The following is a 17,440-nucleotide window of genomic DNA, read 5'->3' as shown; positions in this document are numbered from 1 at the left end:
ACGAAGAAACTAAGCCAATTTGTGAAGTCGCATATCTCGGGAACGGGTGAAGCGATTTCGCTCAAATTTGGAATGTGGAGTGCTGAAGTTGGAGGGAGTGTCCACAGCAAAAATCGTCTTGTTTCATCAAGGCAGCACAGAGCTACGGAGGCGCGAAAATTGCGTTTTCTTTCTTCCTGTCAATATACTCACGGGTGTTACGCGCCGGCTTCTTGGGCCGCACGACACACTACCGTGTGTCTTGATATATGCTTACTCACAAGGACCTGAGAAAAAAAATCTTGTGACCACTACATAACTAAAGGATGAGTTAAAAGTTTCAATTGCTTGCACCATTATAGCTACATATATGTGACCGGATTTGCAAAAAGGTACCTTTTTCACACACAAAATTTGAGACATTTTTGAACTATAAAGCTTCATAAATTTTTGATCATGGCTTATAATTGCTTGAAGTTTTCAATGAATGTAGCTACAGTATCTGGCTACATTTTGATACTAAGAGCAAGTTAATCAGTGTAAGGAGTCAAGTGTTACATCGTTTTATTTGCTGGTATGTCAAATGTGTGGAAAAGGTACACTGTTAAAACAGTGATGTTCATAGCACATGCTCGTCATGTAAGTAGCACACAAACACTTGTCACATGAAGTTTGTGGGATTCACGCCACCTGCAGTTGTGTACTGCTAACGCGATGTTTATGTGCTAATTACATACTGCTTGTGATTAGCACGCGCCTTTGTTGTTGGAGAAAGGAGGTGACAGCGTCGTCAGAGCTGAAGGCGTTTTAACTGATTCCCAAAGGTATTTTGTACTAAACTAGGTGCATCCTATCAATTTTGGTTGTTTAGTAGGTTTGCGCATTGTTATATCGACGTGAATGCATCTTCAACTAAGTTAATCTTATTTTAAATGCTTGTAGATAAAAAGTGCCTTGCCATTATTAAATACCATAAACACAATGCCTGTTGTATATTATCTATGTTAGGATAGAAAAGATCAATATTTGTTAGGTCATTTTTGAAGAAGGTCATTATTTAGAATTACTGCTGGTAGAGCTAGTTGTTGTTTTCTTTATCTGTGGAGTGTGTAGCCTACTAAATTGTTACACAATCATGAAACTGTGTGTGGGCTGCGTACTAGTTGCTGTGTACCTATCAATGTCACACCCACCGACCCCAAGCTAGGTCAGGTAGTGGTTGGAGATTTGTAACCCAAGGGTAGAAATTTAAATCAGAAACTCATACCAAGAGTATCCTGCTCTAGGAGGATTTACCTGTGTTCGTTCCTCATGACACAGGTGTTGGTTTACTGAGTAGGTGTGACTGCACTTAAGCTTGCTTTTGTGTGTGTGTGTGTAGTGTGAGTTTGTAATGCGCATGCATACATAGATGTACAACTCCTAATATGGATTGAAAACATTGTTACGAGCCAGAAATAGGCTTGTTTCGAATGTTACCAGTAATTTCCGTAATTTGTATCGTATACTAATTTAATTGTCCCCTAATGAAGTTTTAAAGGTTTAGTGAGAGTGATTTAGAACCTACGAGTGAAGTGTGGTACATAATTTTGTTACACAGCTTTGGCATTAGATTAAAGCTTGAAAGACAAACAGTTACACTAGACAGCAGCTGTGTACAGTTAGGAGTACAGAAACACGACGGTACAACAACACCTAGCCAAGGAAATACACAACGTTTAAACTAGAGGTGTGGCTTACATTCTAATGACCAAAGGGGTTTTTAAAAGCCATGTATCGTCAATACCAGAAGGTGTATACAGCTACTACAGGAACAGAAACGTACCTTGGTGTAGAAGCAATACTGAAACGGCACGATATGACGAGTTTCTTTTGTGGGAAAGGACAGTCAGTGACTTCCACCAAAGCAACTTGTATCGCTCAACCGTAGAGAACTTTTGTATTCTACTAATTAAAACCTACACTGATAGTCTACAGTGAAGAGAAATGTTAGGGCACATGGTGTTGTTTCTAATCCCTATTAAGAGTCGTATGTCTATGATGCATGTGTGTGATTGTGTTGTGCATGTACACCCTATGTGATCTATTTTCTGATTGCTTGCATAATGTAGCTGTGGAGCTTATTAATGATTGTTAAGACCACTTACATGGCCAGTGTACATATAGTAGTATTCATGAGCACTTGATTATATGTTGCATAACACTTGAATATTGTATAATTGTTTCAGATCTTTAAATGTATTTTAGTACGTATGGCTCCACACTACTCTGATGCACAGAAAAATCCATGTACTGCCAGTTTCAAGTCCTACTAGCCAAAACTGATTTGTACTGCAGCCAGTTACAAGTCTGGGTTAGTTTATGTACATTAGCCTAGTACCAAAGAATACATGGTGATGCCCATCATAGGGGCAGTAATCAGTAGTCAGAGTGAGCCGTCTTTTTGTTCTTGGCTGGTTCTAATACGTTTAAAGGTAATGTATTTTGTATCTGCTTTGTAGTTTTGGTATAAAGAAATAAAAGTGATGGTATCACTCTCACGGCATAATACTGTTTCACTCAAGTGTCTCAATTTAGTGGGATTTCAGGAGTGCGTACAACTGGGACCATAGACAAGTGATTCATACTGTGTTCTTCTAGTATAGCTGCCAAGCATGTTGAAGTTGAATAGCACTTTGCACAAAGATCAGGCTGACATTTTTGAAGCCACTGATGCAGACACACCACACAGGAAAGTTCTGTTGGATAACAAAGGGAGGGGCCTACATGTATAGCACACAATCTGACTATTGACAAGTGCCCTGATTATCAAGGTGTCCTTGTTAGTGAGGTGCTCTGGTTTCAGGGGTCAAACACACTAATACAAATGATACCAAGACAATTGTCCTGATTTTTGATGTGTCCTAATTTCAGGAGCCTGAATGTGTATACATTACTACGGTACTATGTAAAAAAAATTCCACCAAATTTGTGAAGCTTCCCAAATTGTTGACAAACGGACTGTATCCAATTGTGTTCATTAAGCTTTGTGAATTGTTCGCGATGGTTCATGAACTGCCTGTAAAGACTCATGAACTGCTAGCAATACTTTCCAAAACTTTATTTTGTAAAGTACACCTGTACCATACAATGAGTAGAGTGTCTGGATTTCAGAGGTTTTAAATCTGTGTACTCTAAAACTATTACAAATAAAACCATGAACTACTGGTGTCCCAATCATCAGCGAACTATGTATATAGCTATCCCAGTTGTAAAGTGTGTGTAAATTACTGCAAGTAGTGCCGTAGTCCTTAGTACAGTAATTTAATACCGTCAGTGTTTATGTCACTCAAATATATCTCCAGAATTTCTGTGGCAATGGATGCATTGGGCACTGGATAAATAATCATCACTGTAGCCAGACTTTGAGGACATTATTTGGCACACCTGGACCTCGCTGGTCACTCAGCTATCATTTGTGAGATTTTGGTGACTTTAGCATTGACAGTGTGGTACGTATGTAAGTATGAAAAGAAGTCTAGTGTAATTTGTGTTCTTTACAGGCATGCAAATTAACCCTCAGGAAGCAAGAATTGTCGCTACAGTGCCACCATAGCACAAGTAAAATTACTTGAGTGAGATTTTTCACTTTGTTAATTGTATTCTGCAATATTTGTAAACATGCTGTACATTGATTTGTATGAAAACTGATTACAACTTGTGCCACCATTAGGCATATACTATGGATAGTGTTTCTTGATATATTATACATACAGTGAAACCCTATTTAATGAATACTTTGGGACTTTATATAAAACTTTACTGGTATAAGATTGTTCTTTCTCGGAGGTACATTTGTATTGGTAGAGGTCTACAGAAAACCTTCCTTATACAGTGTCCTTTACATGGAGAGTCCTTTAAAGAGATTTCCATCTAAAACCACCATCCAGTCTACAGATGTTGAGATGTCAACTGAAGCTCTAGATAATTCCTCTCATACTAGTGCCACCTGCAACAGAGATTGTTATAAACTAATTACTAAATACACCAGACATAATCCTGTATGTACTATGTAGGTTACTGTTTCGAACAAAAATTTACCAGAAACTTAGCCTACTAATACCTTCAGCCTACAAAGGCAGGATAAGTAAAATTCATCACCACAAAACCAAAGTTCCATAATGAACCCAACCAGAGGTGATAGGACAAACCCAATATACATTACGTTATACACTCAAAGCAATGCTTGAAATTTCATGTGAGTGAATGGTACCTGTACAAAATATTGATGAAGAGGTTCTATGAGGTTCATATATTTCTGTGTTTGTACTTTGCAATGGTGCAAAGAAAGACAAAACTGTTATGAGGAAACCAGTGACAATACTAGGCGGTCACCAATTCGCCATTAATAATCCCTGCTTTTATTCCACAGCCACAAACAATTGTCAGTGTTGGTATGGCTCATTTACAGGATTACTAAATCACTTAGTCACCTACACATGTTCACTTAGTAACCCACCCTCAAGCAATTTGGTACATCATAAATAATTATAACATAAAAGGCACACTGGAGTACTTGATAATACTGTAATACTCTTCTTCTCCATGTTCTGTGAATAATTCTGGACAAATAGTAAACTAAGCAGCGTATCTACTGTAGTTCTGCTGTTGCCGTATAGAGGGAAACTTTGGCGCCGTTAAAATTTGGCGAATGACTATGAATTCGCCAAATTTTCCCCATCCAAATATTTTGGTGGTGAAGAAAATAGCAAACCAAGCCTCGAACTAATCAATTTTCTACTCAACCAAGAGATAGTGGGCCAGGCATTACGCTAGAGCCAAGCCTGCCTCGACTACCACACTAGGTAGCTAGTTACTGTACACGTGGTATCCTCAAACTTCAACTCAAAACGGGCATGACAAGTATAGCGAGTCCTACCATGTTAAGTACGATATTCACTATTCCAGAGGGTGTAGATCTACTTTCTATATAGTATTACCTTTTAGTTGGTAGCTGACTCCAGGCGCCGAATCGCTGAGAGGCGTGGCACTCCAGTTCTCGCTTCAGGCACAGCAATTAGTGATCTAATTAGTTCAATACGGCGCGCGCTTTGCTAATAATTCGCCAAATTTTATTTCGCCAACAGTGGTATTTTGCTTGATTCGCCAAATTTTTCCCCCTCCAAAGTTTCCCTCCGTACGGTACTCTGGTAACCGTTTGAATAATTATTTTTGTGGGCACTGTAAGAAGAAACCGTTCCGCTGTTCTCCATTGCTCTTTCACCCCACACTCATGCTCTGGCTATAAAGGTACGTACTTTAAACCATAGTCTAAATAAGTTAAACACCATGACCAACAGGAACTAAGAGATTTAGTAACCCCTCTGGCCCTTAGTAGTGCCCTTGCTGCGCTCGGGACGCTATAGCCTCGGGCCATCAGGGTTACTAAATCGTTTAGTTCCCTTGGTCTTGGTGTCTAGCTATTGTATAAGTGGATGATTTAACAAAGTAACCTACAGATGAAACATGTTACATATTCAAGTATTTGATCACATTTAGCACTATGCTATGACCTACAGTTTGTCATGGTGCTTTTGTCAGTGGCTTATGTCAACACAGTGGGCTAATACTTGACAGTAGCCACTTTACACTGACTGACTATGTACAGACCATCTTTTACATGTAAACTTGGATGCTGTGTGTTTCTAATAGAGCACACAAATAAATATGGGTGATTATGTACTGTGTATGTAGTTTGAACGTGTATGCATATACACAGTTGTAGTTTACATACTACAGCAATGCACAGGGGCGGATCCAGGGGGTTCAAAGGGTTCCATGGAGCTCCCCTTTTGAAAGCTTCTCTTACTTGAGACACTCTAATAGAGCTGTCACAGTATTCTTAAGAGGAGCAGTGTATTAAGCTATGTATACAGTATTAAATAAGGAAGTATAGTTGGTGAAGGCATCTATGGTGAGTGGCAGCTATTGCCAGCAGGTGATGACCTTTTTTTTGTTTTTGACTTACAGCTAAGCTGAAGTTGCAATTCCAGACTAAAACCCCTCCCCCATTTTAAAAAGTCTGGATCCACCCCTGATACAAAAAAACCAATTACAAATAAACAAGACAATAATTCATACACTGTAGTTTGTCACGGTGGACAAAAAAATACAACTTTCCATGTATCTCTGCAGAAATTACGTATGCAGCTGGTTTTTATTCAACGTTTCATGTACAATGAAATTGTATGTACGTATCACAAACTCTGCATTTCATGGTGTGCATCTGTACAAGCAGATTTCAGATCAATGTTGAGTATACAACACTTGTGTGTCTGAATTCACATTGTAAATTATTTTTTGAAATTTTTATTTACAGCCACTTTTACAGATTTGGAATAATTCACGTATAGCGTAGGAATTGAACACCTTATAAGGCCACTCCAATTGACATACCAGTTTCTCATCCCTGCCTGCATCAAATATAATTTCACTAGATTAGTCATTACACATGTACATACTCTATTTAATGCCTATTGTACTAACTGGAACTAGCTGTATTGCTTATTGACTTACTTTACTGCATCCAGGTAAGTGTTATTGTTACTAATAATTGTAAGTGGTAACCTTATATGGTATGTGACTAAATTTGCATTAATCCATTTAGTTTGCACTTTGTGCTGCATTTTAGTCAAATACCGTACGCAAGGAAATTTTGACGTAAGAACTATTTGACGAATTCAGACTTCAGCAGATTTGACGAATAAAATGTTGACGAAAATCAAGAAATTGTAGGCAAAACCTATACTTATAAGGGCGCTTATAAACATTTGACGAATTTAAATTTGAAGAATTAAACCAATTCGTCAAATTCTTTTGACGGAGATCAGACCAGGAGCTGGCAATGGGAGGGGCACAAACTGTAGGTAGTTGAGGATAGTAGATTATCTTGTATTTTTAAAGCAGCAAATAATCACCTCATACACCTACTGTAGTATTGGCTTTGTGAAGTGTTAAAAGCTGTTTTATTGGCTAGAATGTCTTAAACTCCAACATGGTAATTATTTTAGAGGTGCTTACTATGCACAAAGGTGCTGGGTGAAAGTTTGACAGTTGCTTTTCCTTTTGTTTTTAGGAGTTACACAAATTAATTGTGGCCTGATAAATTAAGGTTTAGTATTTCAATCAAAAGAAGTACGGCTCCTCCACAAAGGGAGGGGCGGCGGAATTTGCCCCCAAATGCCCCATCGATCCACCATTGGAGATGGCCAGCTAGTGGTTGGGCCTTGTGAGACCAATGAGTAAGCTGGGTCCCGAAACAGTAAACGAGTTTACTATCTATGGTTCCCCTAGGCCCCAGCTAACACCATGCAGGTCCCAGCCAGGTAGATGGCCCCTTGAAAATAAAATTGGCCCGAGTCAAGCTTGATCCACTCCAAATAAATTCTGCTCCCCATCCCGTTCTCAGGTATATCTACATTTGGTCAGGTTCGATCGATTATTTTATTATAACATTCATAGCATTCCAAGCCACTTATTTGTGTGGACACAACAATAGCAAACTGCATAAAAAATACACTGACACCCTTACAAGTGAACCAGTACAGGTAAACCAAAAAAGGACATTTAGTGCAGAGTGTGCAGGCAGTGGATAGGAAACCAACAGCACTTATTATTATTCCAGTTGGGCACTGGAAGGTTTGTACAGAAGGCAGAACCTGTATGAGGTGCTTACCACTAGCCCAGGAAACCTAAGCAAAAAATCTATGAGTTTAGTATCCTAAAGTAAAACAGAACAAGCACTGAAAAAAGCCAACCCCTTCGTTCTGCAGGCCAATACCATACATGCATTGCACTATAAATGACTCGCTACCACATACAACAGTTCCTTAGACTGGGCAGAGTCCTTAAGTGAACTGGCAGTGGTGATAACCATAGTCATAGATACTAATCTCCAGTATCTATGCCATAACTAACAAACTGTAACTCACCGAGCCAACATGTCACATTTCGACACGTGCTGTCACGTGCAATCAGTGTAGTGATGTTCATCGTCAATGCGAGCGTCACTGCGCAACGTGACTACATACAATGACACTAAAATAGTGCAATTGCTAGTATGACATCTTACTTTAATATAATAATGGAACAACTCTGCACCGTTCCCAGCATCAGCCGCTTGTCGCTCATATAATTAATACACATTGAAAGTCGACAAAATTTTTGTTGTTACCTTGGTGATGGATTTTGGCGGTGGTTTTGACGAAAGTGGCAGCTTTCTTTCGCTCTTCCTTTCGCGAACATAGAGAGGGGTAGAATTCACCAATGAAAGTGGCGCCATGTTTATTCGGATTTATAGCGACGGCGCCTTGGTTAGTGGACGGTTTGTGGCGAAAATGAAGAAGCCACTTCAAGCCAGTCTTCAACCCGTAAGTAGAACAGCTTTCTTAACGTGTTTAATATATTTTCATTGCAGTTGTGGTCACAATTTAGTCCCGAATCGGCCGGAAAGAACCGTCGAGCGAATTTGCGAGATATTATGGACAGTGCTAGTGCAGCCAATCCTAGTTTACAGGCCTCTAGAGATTTGAGAAATACGTCTGCTGAGAAAAGTATTAGAGGTACTGAAAACTTCAGTTCACATAACTGCTTACATCATACCTACAGCTACTGGGAAGATTCTACAATGTAATGACTTGATGTCATTGGAACTGTGTGGTGTCTTGGATAGTTACTATTAACCACAGAATGGCACAGATGGACACAAGTGCTTGATGCAAGGTAATCACAGTGCTTGTTAGTCTGGCGTAGCCGACCCTTTAACGCCGCTCGCTTTTTGATGACTTTGGCGGCGCTCGCTGTAAAAGGGTCTGGTCGCATCCGTATACTGGAGTTGTGCGACTGGAATGTAATTAACCATTGAATATGTTAGAATCTCGCGGTTCTGCATCTGCATATGGCGGCGTCTGTCAACGATCCCCGCAACGATCATATATGCTTGGGGTGTGGAGTTGTTATCAATAACGCCTCAGACCGAAGAAACTTGTGTGGAAATGCATCCCAAAATGTGTCATCAGCTTGGAAAGGTTTGCTTAAAGCGGAACTCGAAGGTCGTGGCTGCGGCTCTACATTTGAGTCATTATTCTCTGCTGATGGAGAACTTTTAACTAACTATGGAAATCAGAGAAACATGTGCAGAAAGTGTTTTTATTCTTATGAAAGAATGCTGAAAACACAAGAGGTATGTACAATAATGCTGGAATATTTATTTTTATTTTATTATCTAATTTGTCAAATCAGACAGGGTGTCACCAAAAGGCATAGCCTGTACAAGGGTGCTTCCCTAAAATACATACATACATACACACAAAAAAAGGGGGTACAAAAACAAAACAATGACACACACAGTAAAACAATTACAGAATGAAAAAAGAAATAATGAAGTTACATCAAATTCATTTCCATTGAGGTGATGCAATCAAATTTGAAGAAGATATTTCAATACCTAAATATCTCCAGTGGCCATTCAGCTGCGCAGAACAGACGGCGCTCAAGCTCTTCAACAGGCATGCCACCCACTAAACGACCGGCTGTGAGCCAAGAAGGAAGATCTCCTGGTGTAGTGGTAGGAACTGCAGCTAATTAACTGATTTTGTGTTATTTGTATGATGTGTAGGTGAATGTAGCATACGAGAAGGGTACGAGGTGTTATCCAATCACCCCCAGTCGCAAGCCAGTTGTTAAAGCGTATGCAAGAAAGAGCAAGAAGAAGTGTGCCAGTGAAAGCCTCAAGGATCCTGCTACCAGAAGGTACATTTTGAAGAAGCTCCTGATGTGGGTCAACAAGGAGATGCAGTGCCTATGTTCTGATAAAGTAAATTCCTTTATGCGGACTTCAGAACTGAGTGGATTCTCTTGGGATGGTATACTGCAAGAACTTAAGCGTCATGCACCTTTGTTCTTGGCTTTTATGCAAGCATGTATGCATACGAAGAAACCCAGGAACAATTCTACTGCTGTGCTAGGGATGTGTACAGCCATGTTGTTGAAGCACACATATAGTGAAATGAGCCTCGTGCAGAAGGTATTGTCATTGGTGCTGTATGCTGGGAAGGCAAGCAAGCAGGTATGATATCGTATTTTCACACTGTGTGTATGTACGTATATGTACTGTATTAGGTGTTTCAACGATTACAGCGGGTAAATGTCACGGTTTCACATGCTTCTGTCATACGCTTGCTAAACAAGTTTGGTGACTGCCATGATAAAGAAGTTACTGAGTGGAGTGATGCTCTCAAACAGTATCTGACAGTAACAGAGGTGAGTGAATTGTACTTGAAGCTAATTAAATCACATTCCTAATAAGGATCAAGACCTGTTGCAGTTGCAGTTGAATGCAGATAGTATAGGAGCTCATGGTCCTAGCACAGTAGCTGATTCTGATGATGATCTGCTGTCTGACAGTGGTGATGAGCAGTTGAACGATGACTCTTACTCCAGCTCAGATGAATCAACTCACTCCGTGGAGGCTCCTCCATACTCTCCTATCGTAATGGATGGTACTGATTCAGAAGATGAGGATTTTGATGTGGATCTTTGTATTGCAAGTGATTCAAGTAAGATAATGAGTATTCATTATTCCATCTACATTTGTCATACTTCCAGTGTCACCATATGTTCTCAGTGAGCAACAGTGTACTTCTGGCGCAGTGGAAAGGCCAGTGGGTGAGTCCTTTTCTACTCCAACTCTCATAGAAGCAAAAGTTTTATCACTTGAAACGAACGAACCATGTATCACATACTACTATAATGCAATGGCCAGATTTGTTTTATTTACTTTTGTTGTAGTTGCTCAGCCCACTATCAGGGATGTGCGTGTACCTGTAGTGCCTGGGAGTGCTAGTGAGGAATCAGCACGGGAAGGTGTTGTGAACACACAAGTACCTACAATGGACAAGCCATGTGAGTCCCTAAAATTTTAGAGATTATTTCATCTACGTTCGCCATATTTCCAGTGTTGCCATATGTTCCTAGTGAGCAACAGCATACTTCTGGTGCAGTGGAAAGGCCAATTGGCGAGTCCTTTTCTACTCCAACTCTCATGGCAGTGGCAGAAGCAAACTTTATATCACTTGAAATGAATGAGCCATGTAATATATAATACAATGGCCAGATTTGTTTTTATTTTTTTATTTACTTTAGTTGTAGCTGCTCAGCCCACTATCAGGGATGTGCGTGTACCTGTAGTGCCTGGGAGTGCTAGTGAGGAATCAGGACAGGAAAATGTTGTGAACACACAAGCACCTACGATGGACGAGCCATGTGAGTCGCTAAAATTTCAATGAGACTTTGAATTACATAATTAACTGAAATTCCACAGCTTTGTCTATTGCAACAACAGTACCACCTCTGTCTTTTAAACTAGTCATTGATAACATAGACATGACAGTTAAGACCCGATTCATGAGAGTGGAGAAATTTCAAAATCAGTCACTTCATTATGTCAATTCATATGGAGTGCAGAGTAGAATCAACCACAATCACCTGCCAGATGTCCATCCAGACTCCTGTATGAACTGTCCTCAGGAGAATGCCAAGTTGCTGCTACCATCAGCTGAAGATGACAGATCTTTAAGAAATCTATTCATCACTCATGTTGCTCGAATGGTTACGACCCATATGAAGTATTTCAAGTTTTCCTTTGATGACGTTGTGGAATGGCATGTGAAGCATCAGCACTACAAGGAAATGTCAATGAAGTCAAAAGTTGTAAGTTTACACTGTATGTAGCATATTCTTGTTGACCTAATGTATATATTTCAAAGGTACCCCTTGGAGTATTGTTGAAGAATGAAAACTGTAACAGTGACATGGTTGACATTCTTTCGCACTTTCATCAGTATGTCCCATCACTTGAAAGTATCCAATCTGTTCATGTGGATGGTGTTGAAGAAACAGTTGAAGTACCTCAGGCTTTACTTCACAAGGTGCTTTTGGGAGGTGATCAATTGACCGTAGCCAGGGCTAGAGGAGCCACGAAGAGCCGAATAAATTCTCCCTCTCCATTAGGACGTTTGGCAGGCTTTATACCCTGTGTAGAGGATTGGCATACACAGACAATTTTATTAGAGGTCAGTCGTATGTTGTTTTTTCATTTTGGTTTACTTAAGTTTTGCCTTTGTACATAGGTTATTTGGAAGTATTTTTATTCATCTTGCTCAGCTAGAGAGCACGCCACCCTTTGCCAACTACGGAATTTGATTAATCGCACGAATGTTAGTGGTGTCACTAAAGGCAAATTCAATTCTACAGATGATTTCTTTGTGCTGGTGATCTCATGCCATGTGTTAGTTGCTGCGATGGAGTACCTAGGGATGACATCATTAGAGGACACACCAGCAGAGGGTGTCATTCCTAACGTGTCGGATGTGTGGACACTAACCAATGACCAGCGGAAAGATTTATTAGAATCTGTTTGTGCAGGAATTGTTGATAAACACATTTCTTTCCAGTACAATGGGACAACTGCATCAAATGTTGATCAGGTGGGTACTCTCCTTTAACTTGTGTGATTTGTTACAATAACAGTACTTTTTACTTTTGTGTACATGTGCAGGTATACGAGTACAGTAGACAGCTGTTAAGTGTTGGTTGCTTTTACTTGGAATTTGCCGATGCAATCAGAGAAGGTGATGGCGATCGAGTTCATCAGTGTTGGAAGTATCTCCTTCCATTGTTCAAAGGATCCAATCGGACTAATTACTCCATTGAAGCCCTCACCTTTCTCAACCAATGCGAATTCAAGTTGACCCCTAGACAGTCAGAAGAGCTCAAGTGGAGTCGATTTATCAATTGTCATGGCATACAGGGAAGAAATATCCCTTGTGATTTGCACTTGGAACATATGAACCGGCTTTGCAAAGATGCTGTCCATGGCTTACAGGCCAACAAGACTGCTATTTCAGTAGTCCGTGTTGGAAAATCATTGGGAAGACTTAGTGAGATCGTTGAAACGTACGATGACGGCAATGATATTCAGGCACCATCAGGATCCCATCGCATACCAGCTGCCAATAAGGATCGAGACTTGATACTGAGAGAGCTGCTTACCAGTAAGGTCTTTTCTTCTGGTGCACCGAGACGTCATGCCTCATTTCCACGTCCTAGAGTATGGATGAAATCATTTGACAATGATACTTTGATTACATGGATGACAAGTCACATGGATTAATAAAAATAATTTTAAAGTTAAAGTAATTACAGTGTATCCTGTCTTAACGGTCCCTCTATATAGAAAGGCCACCTCTCTAAATAAGTCAATTTTAAATTAACTGAGAATTTATACACTAATCCACCTGTCTAAAGCAGCCACCTGCTTACTAAGGCCAAGAAATTTTGGCCCCAAGTGACTGGCTTAGACAGGTTCCACAGGAAGAACGGTCCACCAGTCTGATGTTTGGAAATAAACAAATTAAATGGATTAATTAATCATGAATACATCCATTTGTGAAGAAAAAATCTGTACAAAAATTGGTAACATTTGTACAAACATTACAGCATTGTTCAACTGGATGAAATTCAAAATAGTCAAAATTCTCAAATAATTGCTTTCTCCGGCAAGTTTTAGTATTAGTCACATACTCAACCATAGATTTCTCCATCTTGCCGTGCCTGGTAGGCTTGTCAACAAGCAAAGCCAGTGCTGGCAAACCATCACGTCCAGCCCTCCCAGTTTCCTGGATGTACGATTCCAAATCATGAGGAGCTCCAAAGTGCATGACTTGCCGGACACTTGGACAATCAATACCCATGCCAAATGCAATCGTGGCTATCAAAATGCGAGGGGTCTCCAATTTGGTAAATTGCATTATTATTGTTTCTTTAATGCTGGGATCAGTGCAACTGGTGTACATGTCTACTAGTCTAAACCTCGGTAAATCAGGGGCTCCAATTGGAAAGACAAACTTTTCCTTCAACGACTCCTTGAAATATGTATACAAAGTAGCACAATCTTCCACACGTCTGCAATAGATTATGGTTTTGGGGACATGTACATTGTCATTGGCAACTGCTTGGATTGCAGGTGAAAACGTCAGCTCGATGGAAACATAATCCTTCACTGCATATATTATGTTAGGTTTCTCAGGTGAAATTGAGACCACCACCTCATTATTCAGACCTATAATTGCAGCAACTTCCCTCCGGAGTTTTGTAGTGGCAGTAGCCGTCAGGGCCATCACATTTACCCTCTCAGGAATCAAGCTTCGAATCTCGCCGATACGAGAAATCAATTTTCGAAATGTTTCTCCCCTGTAAGGCCAATACATTACAATTGAACTTGTATGCCATTACAGATTACATACCACTTTTTGCAAGTATGTGCCTCATCTATGACAAGTGCTTGAAGACGAGATGAGTATACCTCTGATGTCAACATCTCTCTCCATTGCTTACACATAAACAACATTTCAGGAGAAGAAAACACAATCTGAAATTTTCCTGCTGCTAAATCATCTTCATCATCAATGCCCAAGACTCCTGCTTCTAGTCCTCTGGCCTTTAAATTAGCTACCTATGTAAATTTAAATGAACACTTTATAATTGGTACCATTTGTATATTTCTACTTAACAGTTATCATATCTGAATGATTAATTCACAAAGTGTGCATTAAATGAAATATACCTGGTCTTTAATGATGGCATTTAAAGGAGTTACGACCAGTACAATAGATGAATGGGTTCTGGTGAACGCGTCAAAGACTAAAGGTAGACAGGCAAAGCAAAGGGATTTGCCAAACCCGGTTGGTAAAATTGCAAACACGTCTCTGCCACTTAGAAAAGCCATGATGACTTTCAGTTGTTCATCCTTCAACTGTATATAACCTAGTTTCTGAGTACACTCCGTAATCAGTCGTTCTGCTTTCTCTTTATCAAAACTCAGCGAAGACACGGCCATTCTTCTCTACGTCACGCGCCAAATATGCAATGAATTAATAATGCTGCGATTTGATTGGTGCTGCAACTATTGTTGCAGCTCGCACAACTCCAGTATACGGATGCGACCAGACCCTTTTACAGCGAGCGCCGCCAAAGTCATCAAAAAGCGAGTGGCGTTAAAGGGTCGGCTACGCCAGACTAAGTGCTTGTGTGCCCAACCACATCAGTTTATACCTTGATCTATAGGTATATCTGAAGGACAGTTCTCCTGTGGATTAAGTGGTACGCAAAAGTATTTCATTGTGACAACTCCGTTCAATGTTGTTCTTTTAGATCAAAAATGACCATGCAGCATCGATGTTAAATGTCTGGGATCATCTTAACATCTGGTCGGCTCATCTGACAAGTACATCTAAGATCGTCCTCCGGTGAGAATTCCTTGGATCATCAAGTGAGAAAGTCTGGGATCATGATGAGAATGCCCAAAGTTGTCTACTGAAAACTGCAGTGTCACGTAACTGCTTACGTTATCTACCTACAGCTACTGCGCAGATTCTACAGATGTTGCTCAAGAATGATTATGGTACGATGAATCAAAATTGTGATACAGTGATTGATAACTTTCATTAGGTAAAGCGGAACTATGAACAGAATTAAATGCCAGTGCCACTGACACACATGCTTTATACAAGGTAATTGCTAGTATACACAACCACATTAGTTTACACCTTTAACTGTAGGTACGACTCGAGGACAATTCTCCTGTGGATTAAATGGTACGCAAAAGTGTTTCATTGTGACAACTGATATTCAATATTATACTTTTAGATCAAAAATGACCATGTAGTGGTGTAGCAGCATCAGTATTGAATGTTTGGCAGTTGTCTTCTGGTAAAACATCTGGGATCATCTTAATGTCTGGTCGGGTCATCTGAAAAGAACATCTAAGGTCGTCCTCTGGTGAGAATGTCTCGGGTTATCTGATGAGAATGTCCGAATTCTTGACATCTGGACACCTACAGCATACAGAATTGTATACACATTATATTGTATTTATGTATTTTGTAAACATTTAAAGAAAAAATTAATTGTGGGAAACAGAGAAAATGCGTAAAACAAACAAGAAAAGCATGTTTGCCTCACCAAAATTTTTATGTGTGAAACACAAGCAAACAATGTGTGCATACCACATGAAAAATTGTGTGCTATCTGTGGCAAATATCCCACATGAAAAAACTCGTGATATGCACATGACTGTTTTAACAGTGTACCTTTTTGCAAATCCGGTCACATATAGTATTATATTAAGAAAATTATTTCTATACACTGCTGCTCTTTAAATCATAATTTATAGCAATGTTATTCTTATGAATTTTACTCTAATGCTGTATACAGCTGTTTGCTCCATTAGAATAGGACGTGCTGCTCTATTAGAGTATACTGAATTGACTGCACTATTAGAATATGTTGATCCAAATTGTCTATAATGAAAATTCCATGCAGCTATATGACAAGCATGTGAGCAGTGACGTAGCATTTTTTCCACAATTAACTAGTTAAGTTCCTGCAGCTCTGCCTCTTTATTAACATTTTTAGTACATTTAGTGCAATTAACTTGATTAGCAGCTTAGAAGAATGTAAATTTAGAGAAAAAAATTGAAATGGTTGCATCGTTGATGGATATACATAACTACAGCCATAGAGTACACAACTATGGATTGGAAATGGTTATTAAATAAATATTTACCTACCTTTGTTACAGTACACAAAATACAATGGGATTTTTTGCTGTGTATTTTGGAATTTTCTTTTCACTTGTTTTAAGGTGCAGGTATTCCTTTAAGGTCATTTACTGTGTTGCATTTGGTACCGACCAAGAACACAGTTTGTATGTGGAGATTGAAAGGAATATCACTGTTGACAAGTGGATACTGTCAGGTATGTGTCAACGAGTATATCAGCAGCATCGTTATTAGCTGACTTAACATGACCTCTATGTCACAACCAATAAATATTTGTTAGAGTGTAATGAATCTTAAGCAACCAAAACATGGGTAAGACAATTTCCCAATGTAGGTACTGTGTTGGTATATTAAATCAGTCTGAGTACACAGTGAAATAGTGGATATCTAGTTAGCTAAAGCCACTCTACCTGCTCCAATTTGAGTAAAGAACAACAAACTAATGATCTATTTCTTCAATTTTGTACAACTGTTATGAAACACCATATTTCACTTTTAATTAAACACTATCTCATTACGCTGTTCTTTACTATTCTCCAGCATCCCAGCCTCCAATTGTCACCTAATTTGGGAAAACCTTGGATCTACACACATCAATAAATCATGAGATATATATGTGATTTACATTTCGATTCAGAGGGTCAAAAATTACGAGTTTGAAATTTTCACCGTGAATGCAGCCAACAATAGTGTTTGTATCATTTCAATCCATAGCAAGCTAGCTATTGATATAATCATGATTTTGAGTGCTTTTTTCATCATGTTTGAGTAAAACAAGCACATCACCATGGATGCATGGTGGG

The 17,440-nt window shown here is 39.4% G+C and overlaps 2 protein-coding genes and 3 long non-coding RNA genes across 10 annotated transcripts; 3 read left to right on the top strand and 2 right to left on the bottom strand.

Moving 5' to 3' along the window:
* Nucleotides 1-576: 576 nt before the first annotated feature.
* On the top strand, nt 577-3,703 carry LOC136257549 (uncharacterized). Of its 3 annotated transcripts, none has more exons than XR_010702070.1 (4): nt 577-618; nt 730-803; nt 3,324-3,470; nt 3,522-3,703. It is a non-coding gene; the product is annotated as an uncharacterized lncRNA (long non-coding RNA). The 3 variants fall into 3 exon arrangements; XR_010702069.1 differs by having other exon boundaries at nt 602-618; nt 676-803; XR_010702068.1 differs by lacking the exon at nt 577-618 and having other exon boundaries at nt 629-803.
* Nucleotides 3,586-8,720, bottom strand: LOC136257550 (uncharacterized). The gene is made up of 3 exons (XR_010702071.1): nt 8,090-8,720; nt 7,950-8,040; nt 3,586-3,967 (listed from the first exon to the last, which is right to left on the bottom strand). It is a non-coding gene; the product is annotated as an uncharacterized lncRNA (long non-coding RNA).
* On the top strand, nt 8,154-16,000 carry LOC136257547 (uncharacterized). Of its 3 annotated transcripts, none has more exons than XR_010702067.1 (8): nt 8,154-8,387; nt 8,435-8,570; nt 8,626-8,739; nt 15,142-15,177; nt 15,229-15,478; nt 15,526-15,587; nt 15,636-15,671; nt 15,724-16,000. It is a non-coding gene; the product is annotated as an uncharacterized lncRNA (long non-coding RNA). The 3 variants fall into 3 exon arrangements; XR_010702066.1 differs by having other exon boundaries at nt 8,156-8,387; nt 8,435-8,579; XR_010702065.1 differs by having other exon boundaries at nt 8,155-8,387; nt 8,435-8,739.
* LOC136257546 (uncharacterized) lies at nt 8,853-15,115 on the top strand. Of its 2 annotated transcripts, none has more exons than XM_066050775.1 (13): nt 8,853-9,199; nt 9,428-9,583; nt 9,635-10,084; nt 10,138-10,278; nt 10,325-10,574; nt 10,624-10,683; nt 10,807-10,920; nt 10,974-11,108; nt 11,161-11,280; nt 11,339-11,727; nt 11,784-12,089; nt 12,147-12,503; nt 12,575-15,115. In XM_066050775.1, the coding sequence occupies exons 1-13, from the start codon at nt 8,915-8,917 to the stop codon at nt 13,187-13,189; spliced, it is 3,378 nt and encodes a 1,125-aa protein (XP_065906847.1). In that variant the 5' UTR covers nt 8,853-8,914; the 3' UTR covers nt 13,190-15,115. The 2 variants fall into 2 exon arrangements, with proteins under 2 accessions (XP_065906847.1, XP_065906848.1); XM_066050776.1 differs by having other exon boundaries at nt 9,058-9,427; nt 9,478-9,583.
* LOC136258313 (ATP-dependent DNA helicase RecQ-like) lies at nt 13,414-14,914 on the bottom strand. Its single transcript, XM_066051639.1, has 3 exons — nt 14,642-14,914; nt 14,322-14,530; nt 13,414-14,268 (listed from the first exon to the last, which is right to left on the bottom strand). The coding sequence occupies exons 1-3, from the start codon at nt 14,912-14,914 to the stop codon at nt 13,443-13,445; spliced, it is 1,308 nt and encodes a 435-aa protein (XP_065907711.1). The 3' UTR covers nt 13,414-13,442.
* Nucleotides 16,001-17,440: the final 1,440 nt, after the last annotated feature.

This window comes from Dysidea avara, chromosome 6 (assembly GCF_963678975.1).
Source record: "Dysidea avara chromosome 6, odDysAvar1.4, whole genome shotgun sequence".
NCBI lineage: Eukaryota > Metazoa > Porifera > Demospongiae > Dictyoceratida > Dysideidae > Dysidea > Dysidea avara.
Note: the sequence above shows the minus strand (reverse complement) of the source record. Positions and strands in the feature narration are given on the sequence as shown.

Excerpts from the sequence above, each read along its gene's own strand:
- LOC136257546 (XM_066050775.1), top strand. The coding sequence starts at position 8,915 with ATGGCGGCGTCTGTCAACGATCCCCGCAACGATCATATATGCTTGGGG. Across the intron at positions 10,921-10,973 it reads ACCTACAATGGACAAGCCAT|TGTTGCCATATGTTCCTAGT; the intron begins GTGAGTCCCTAA and ends CCATATTTCCAG. Across the intron at positions 11,728-11,783 it reads TGTCAATGAAGTCAAAAGTT|GTACCCCTTGGAGTATTGTT; the intron begins GTAAGTTTACAC and ends TATATTTCAAAG.
- LOC136258313 (XM_066051639.1), bottom strand. The coding sequence starts at position 14,914 with ATGGCCGTGTCTTCGCTGAGTTTTGATAAAGAGAAAGCAGAACGACTG. Across the intron at positions 14,531-14,641 it reads ATGCCATCATTAAAGACCAG|GTAGCTAATTTAAAGGCCAG; the intron begins GTATATTTCATT and ends AAATTTACATAG. Across the intron at positions 14,269-14,321 it reads GCACATACTTGCAAAAAGTG|GGGAGAAACATTTCGAAAAT; the intron begins GTATGTAATCTG and ends TTGGCCTTACAG.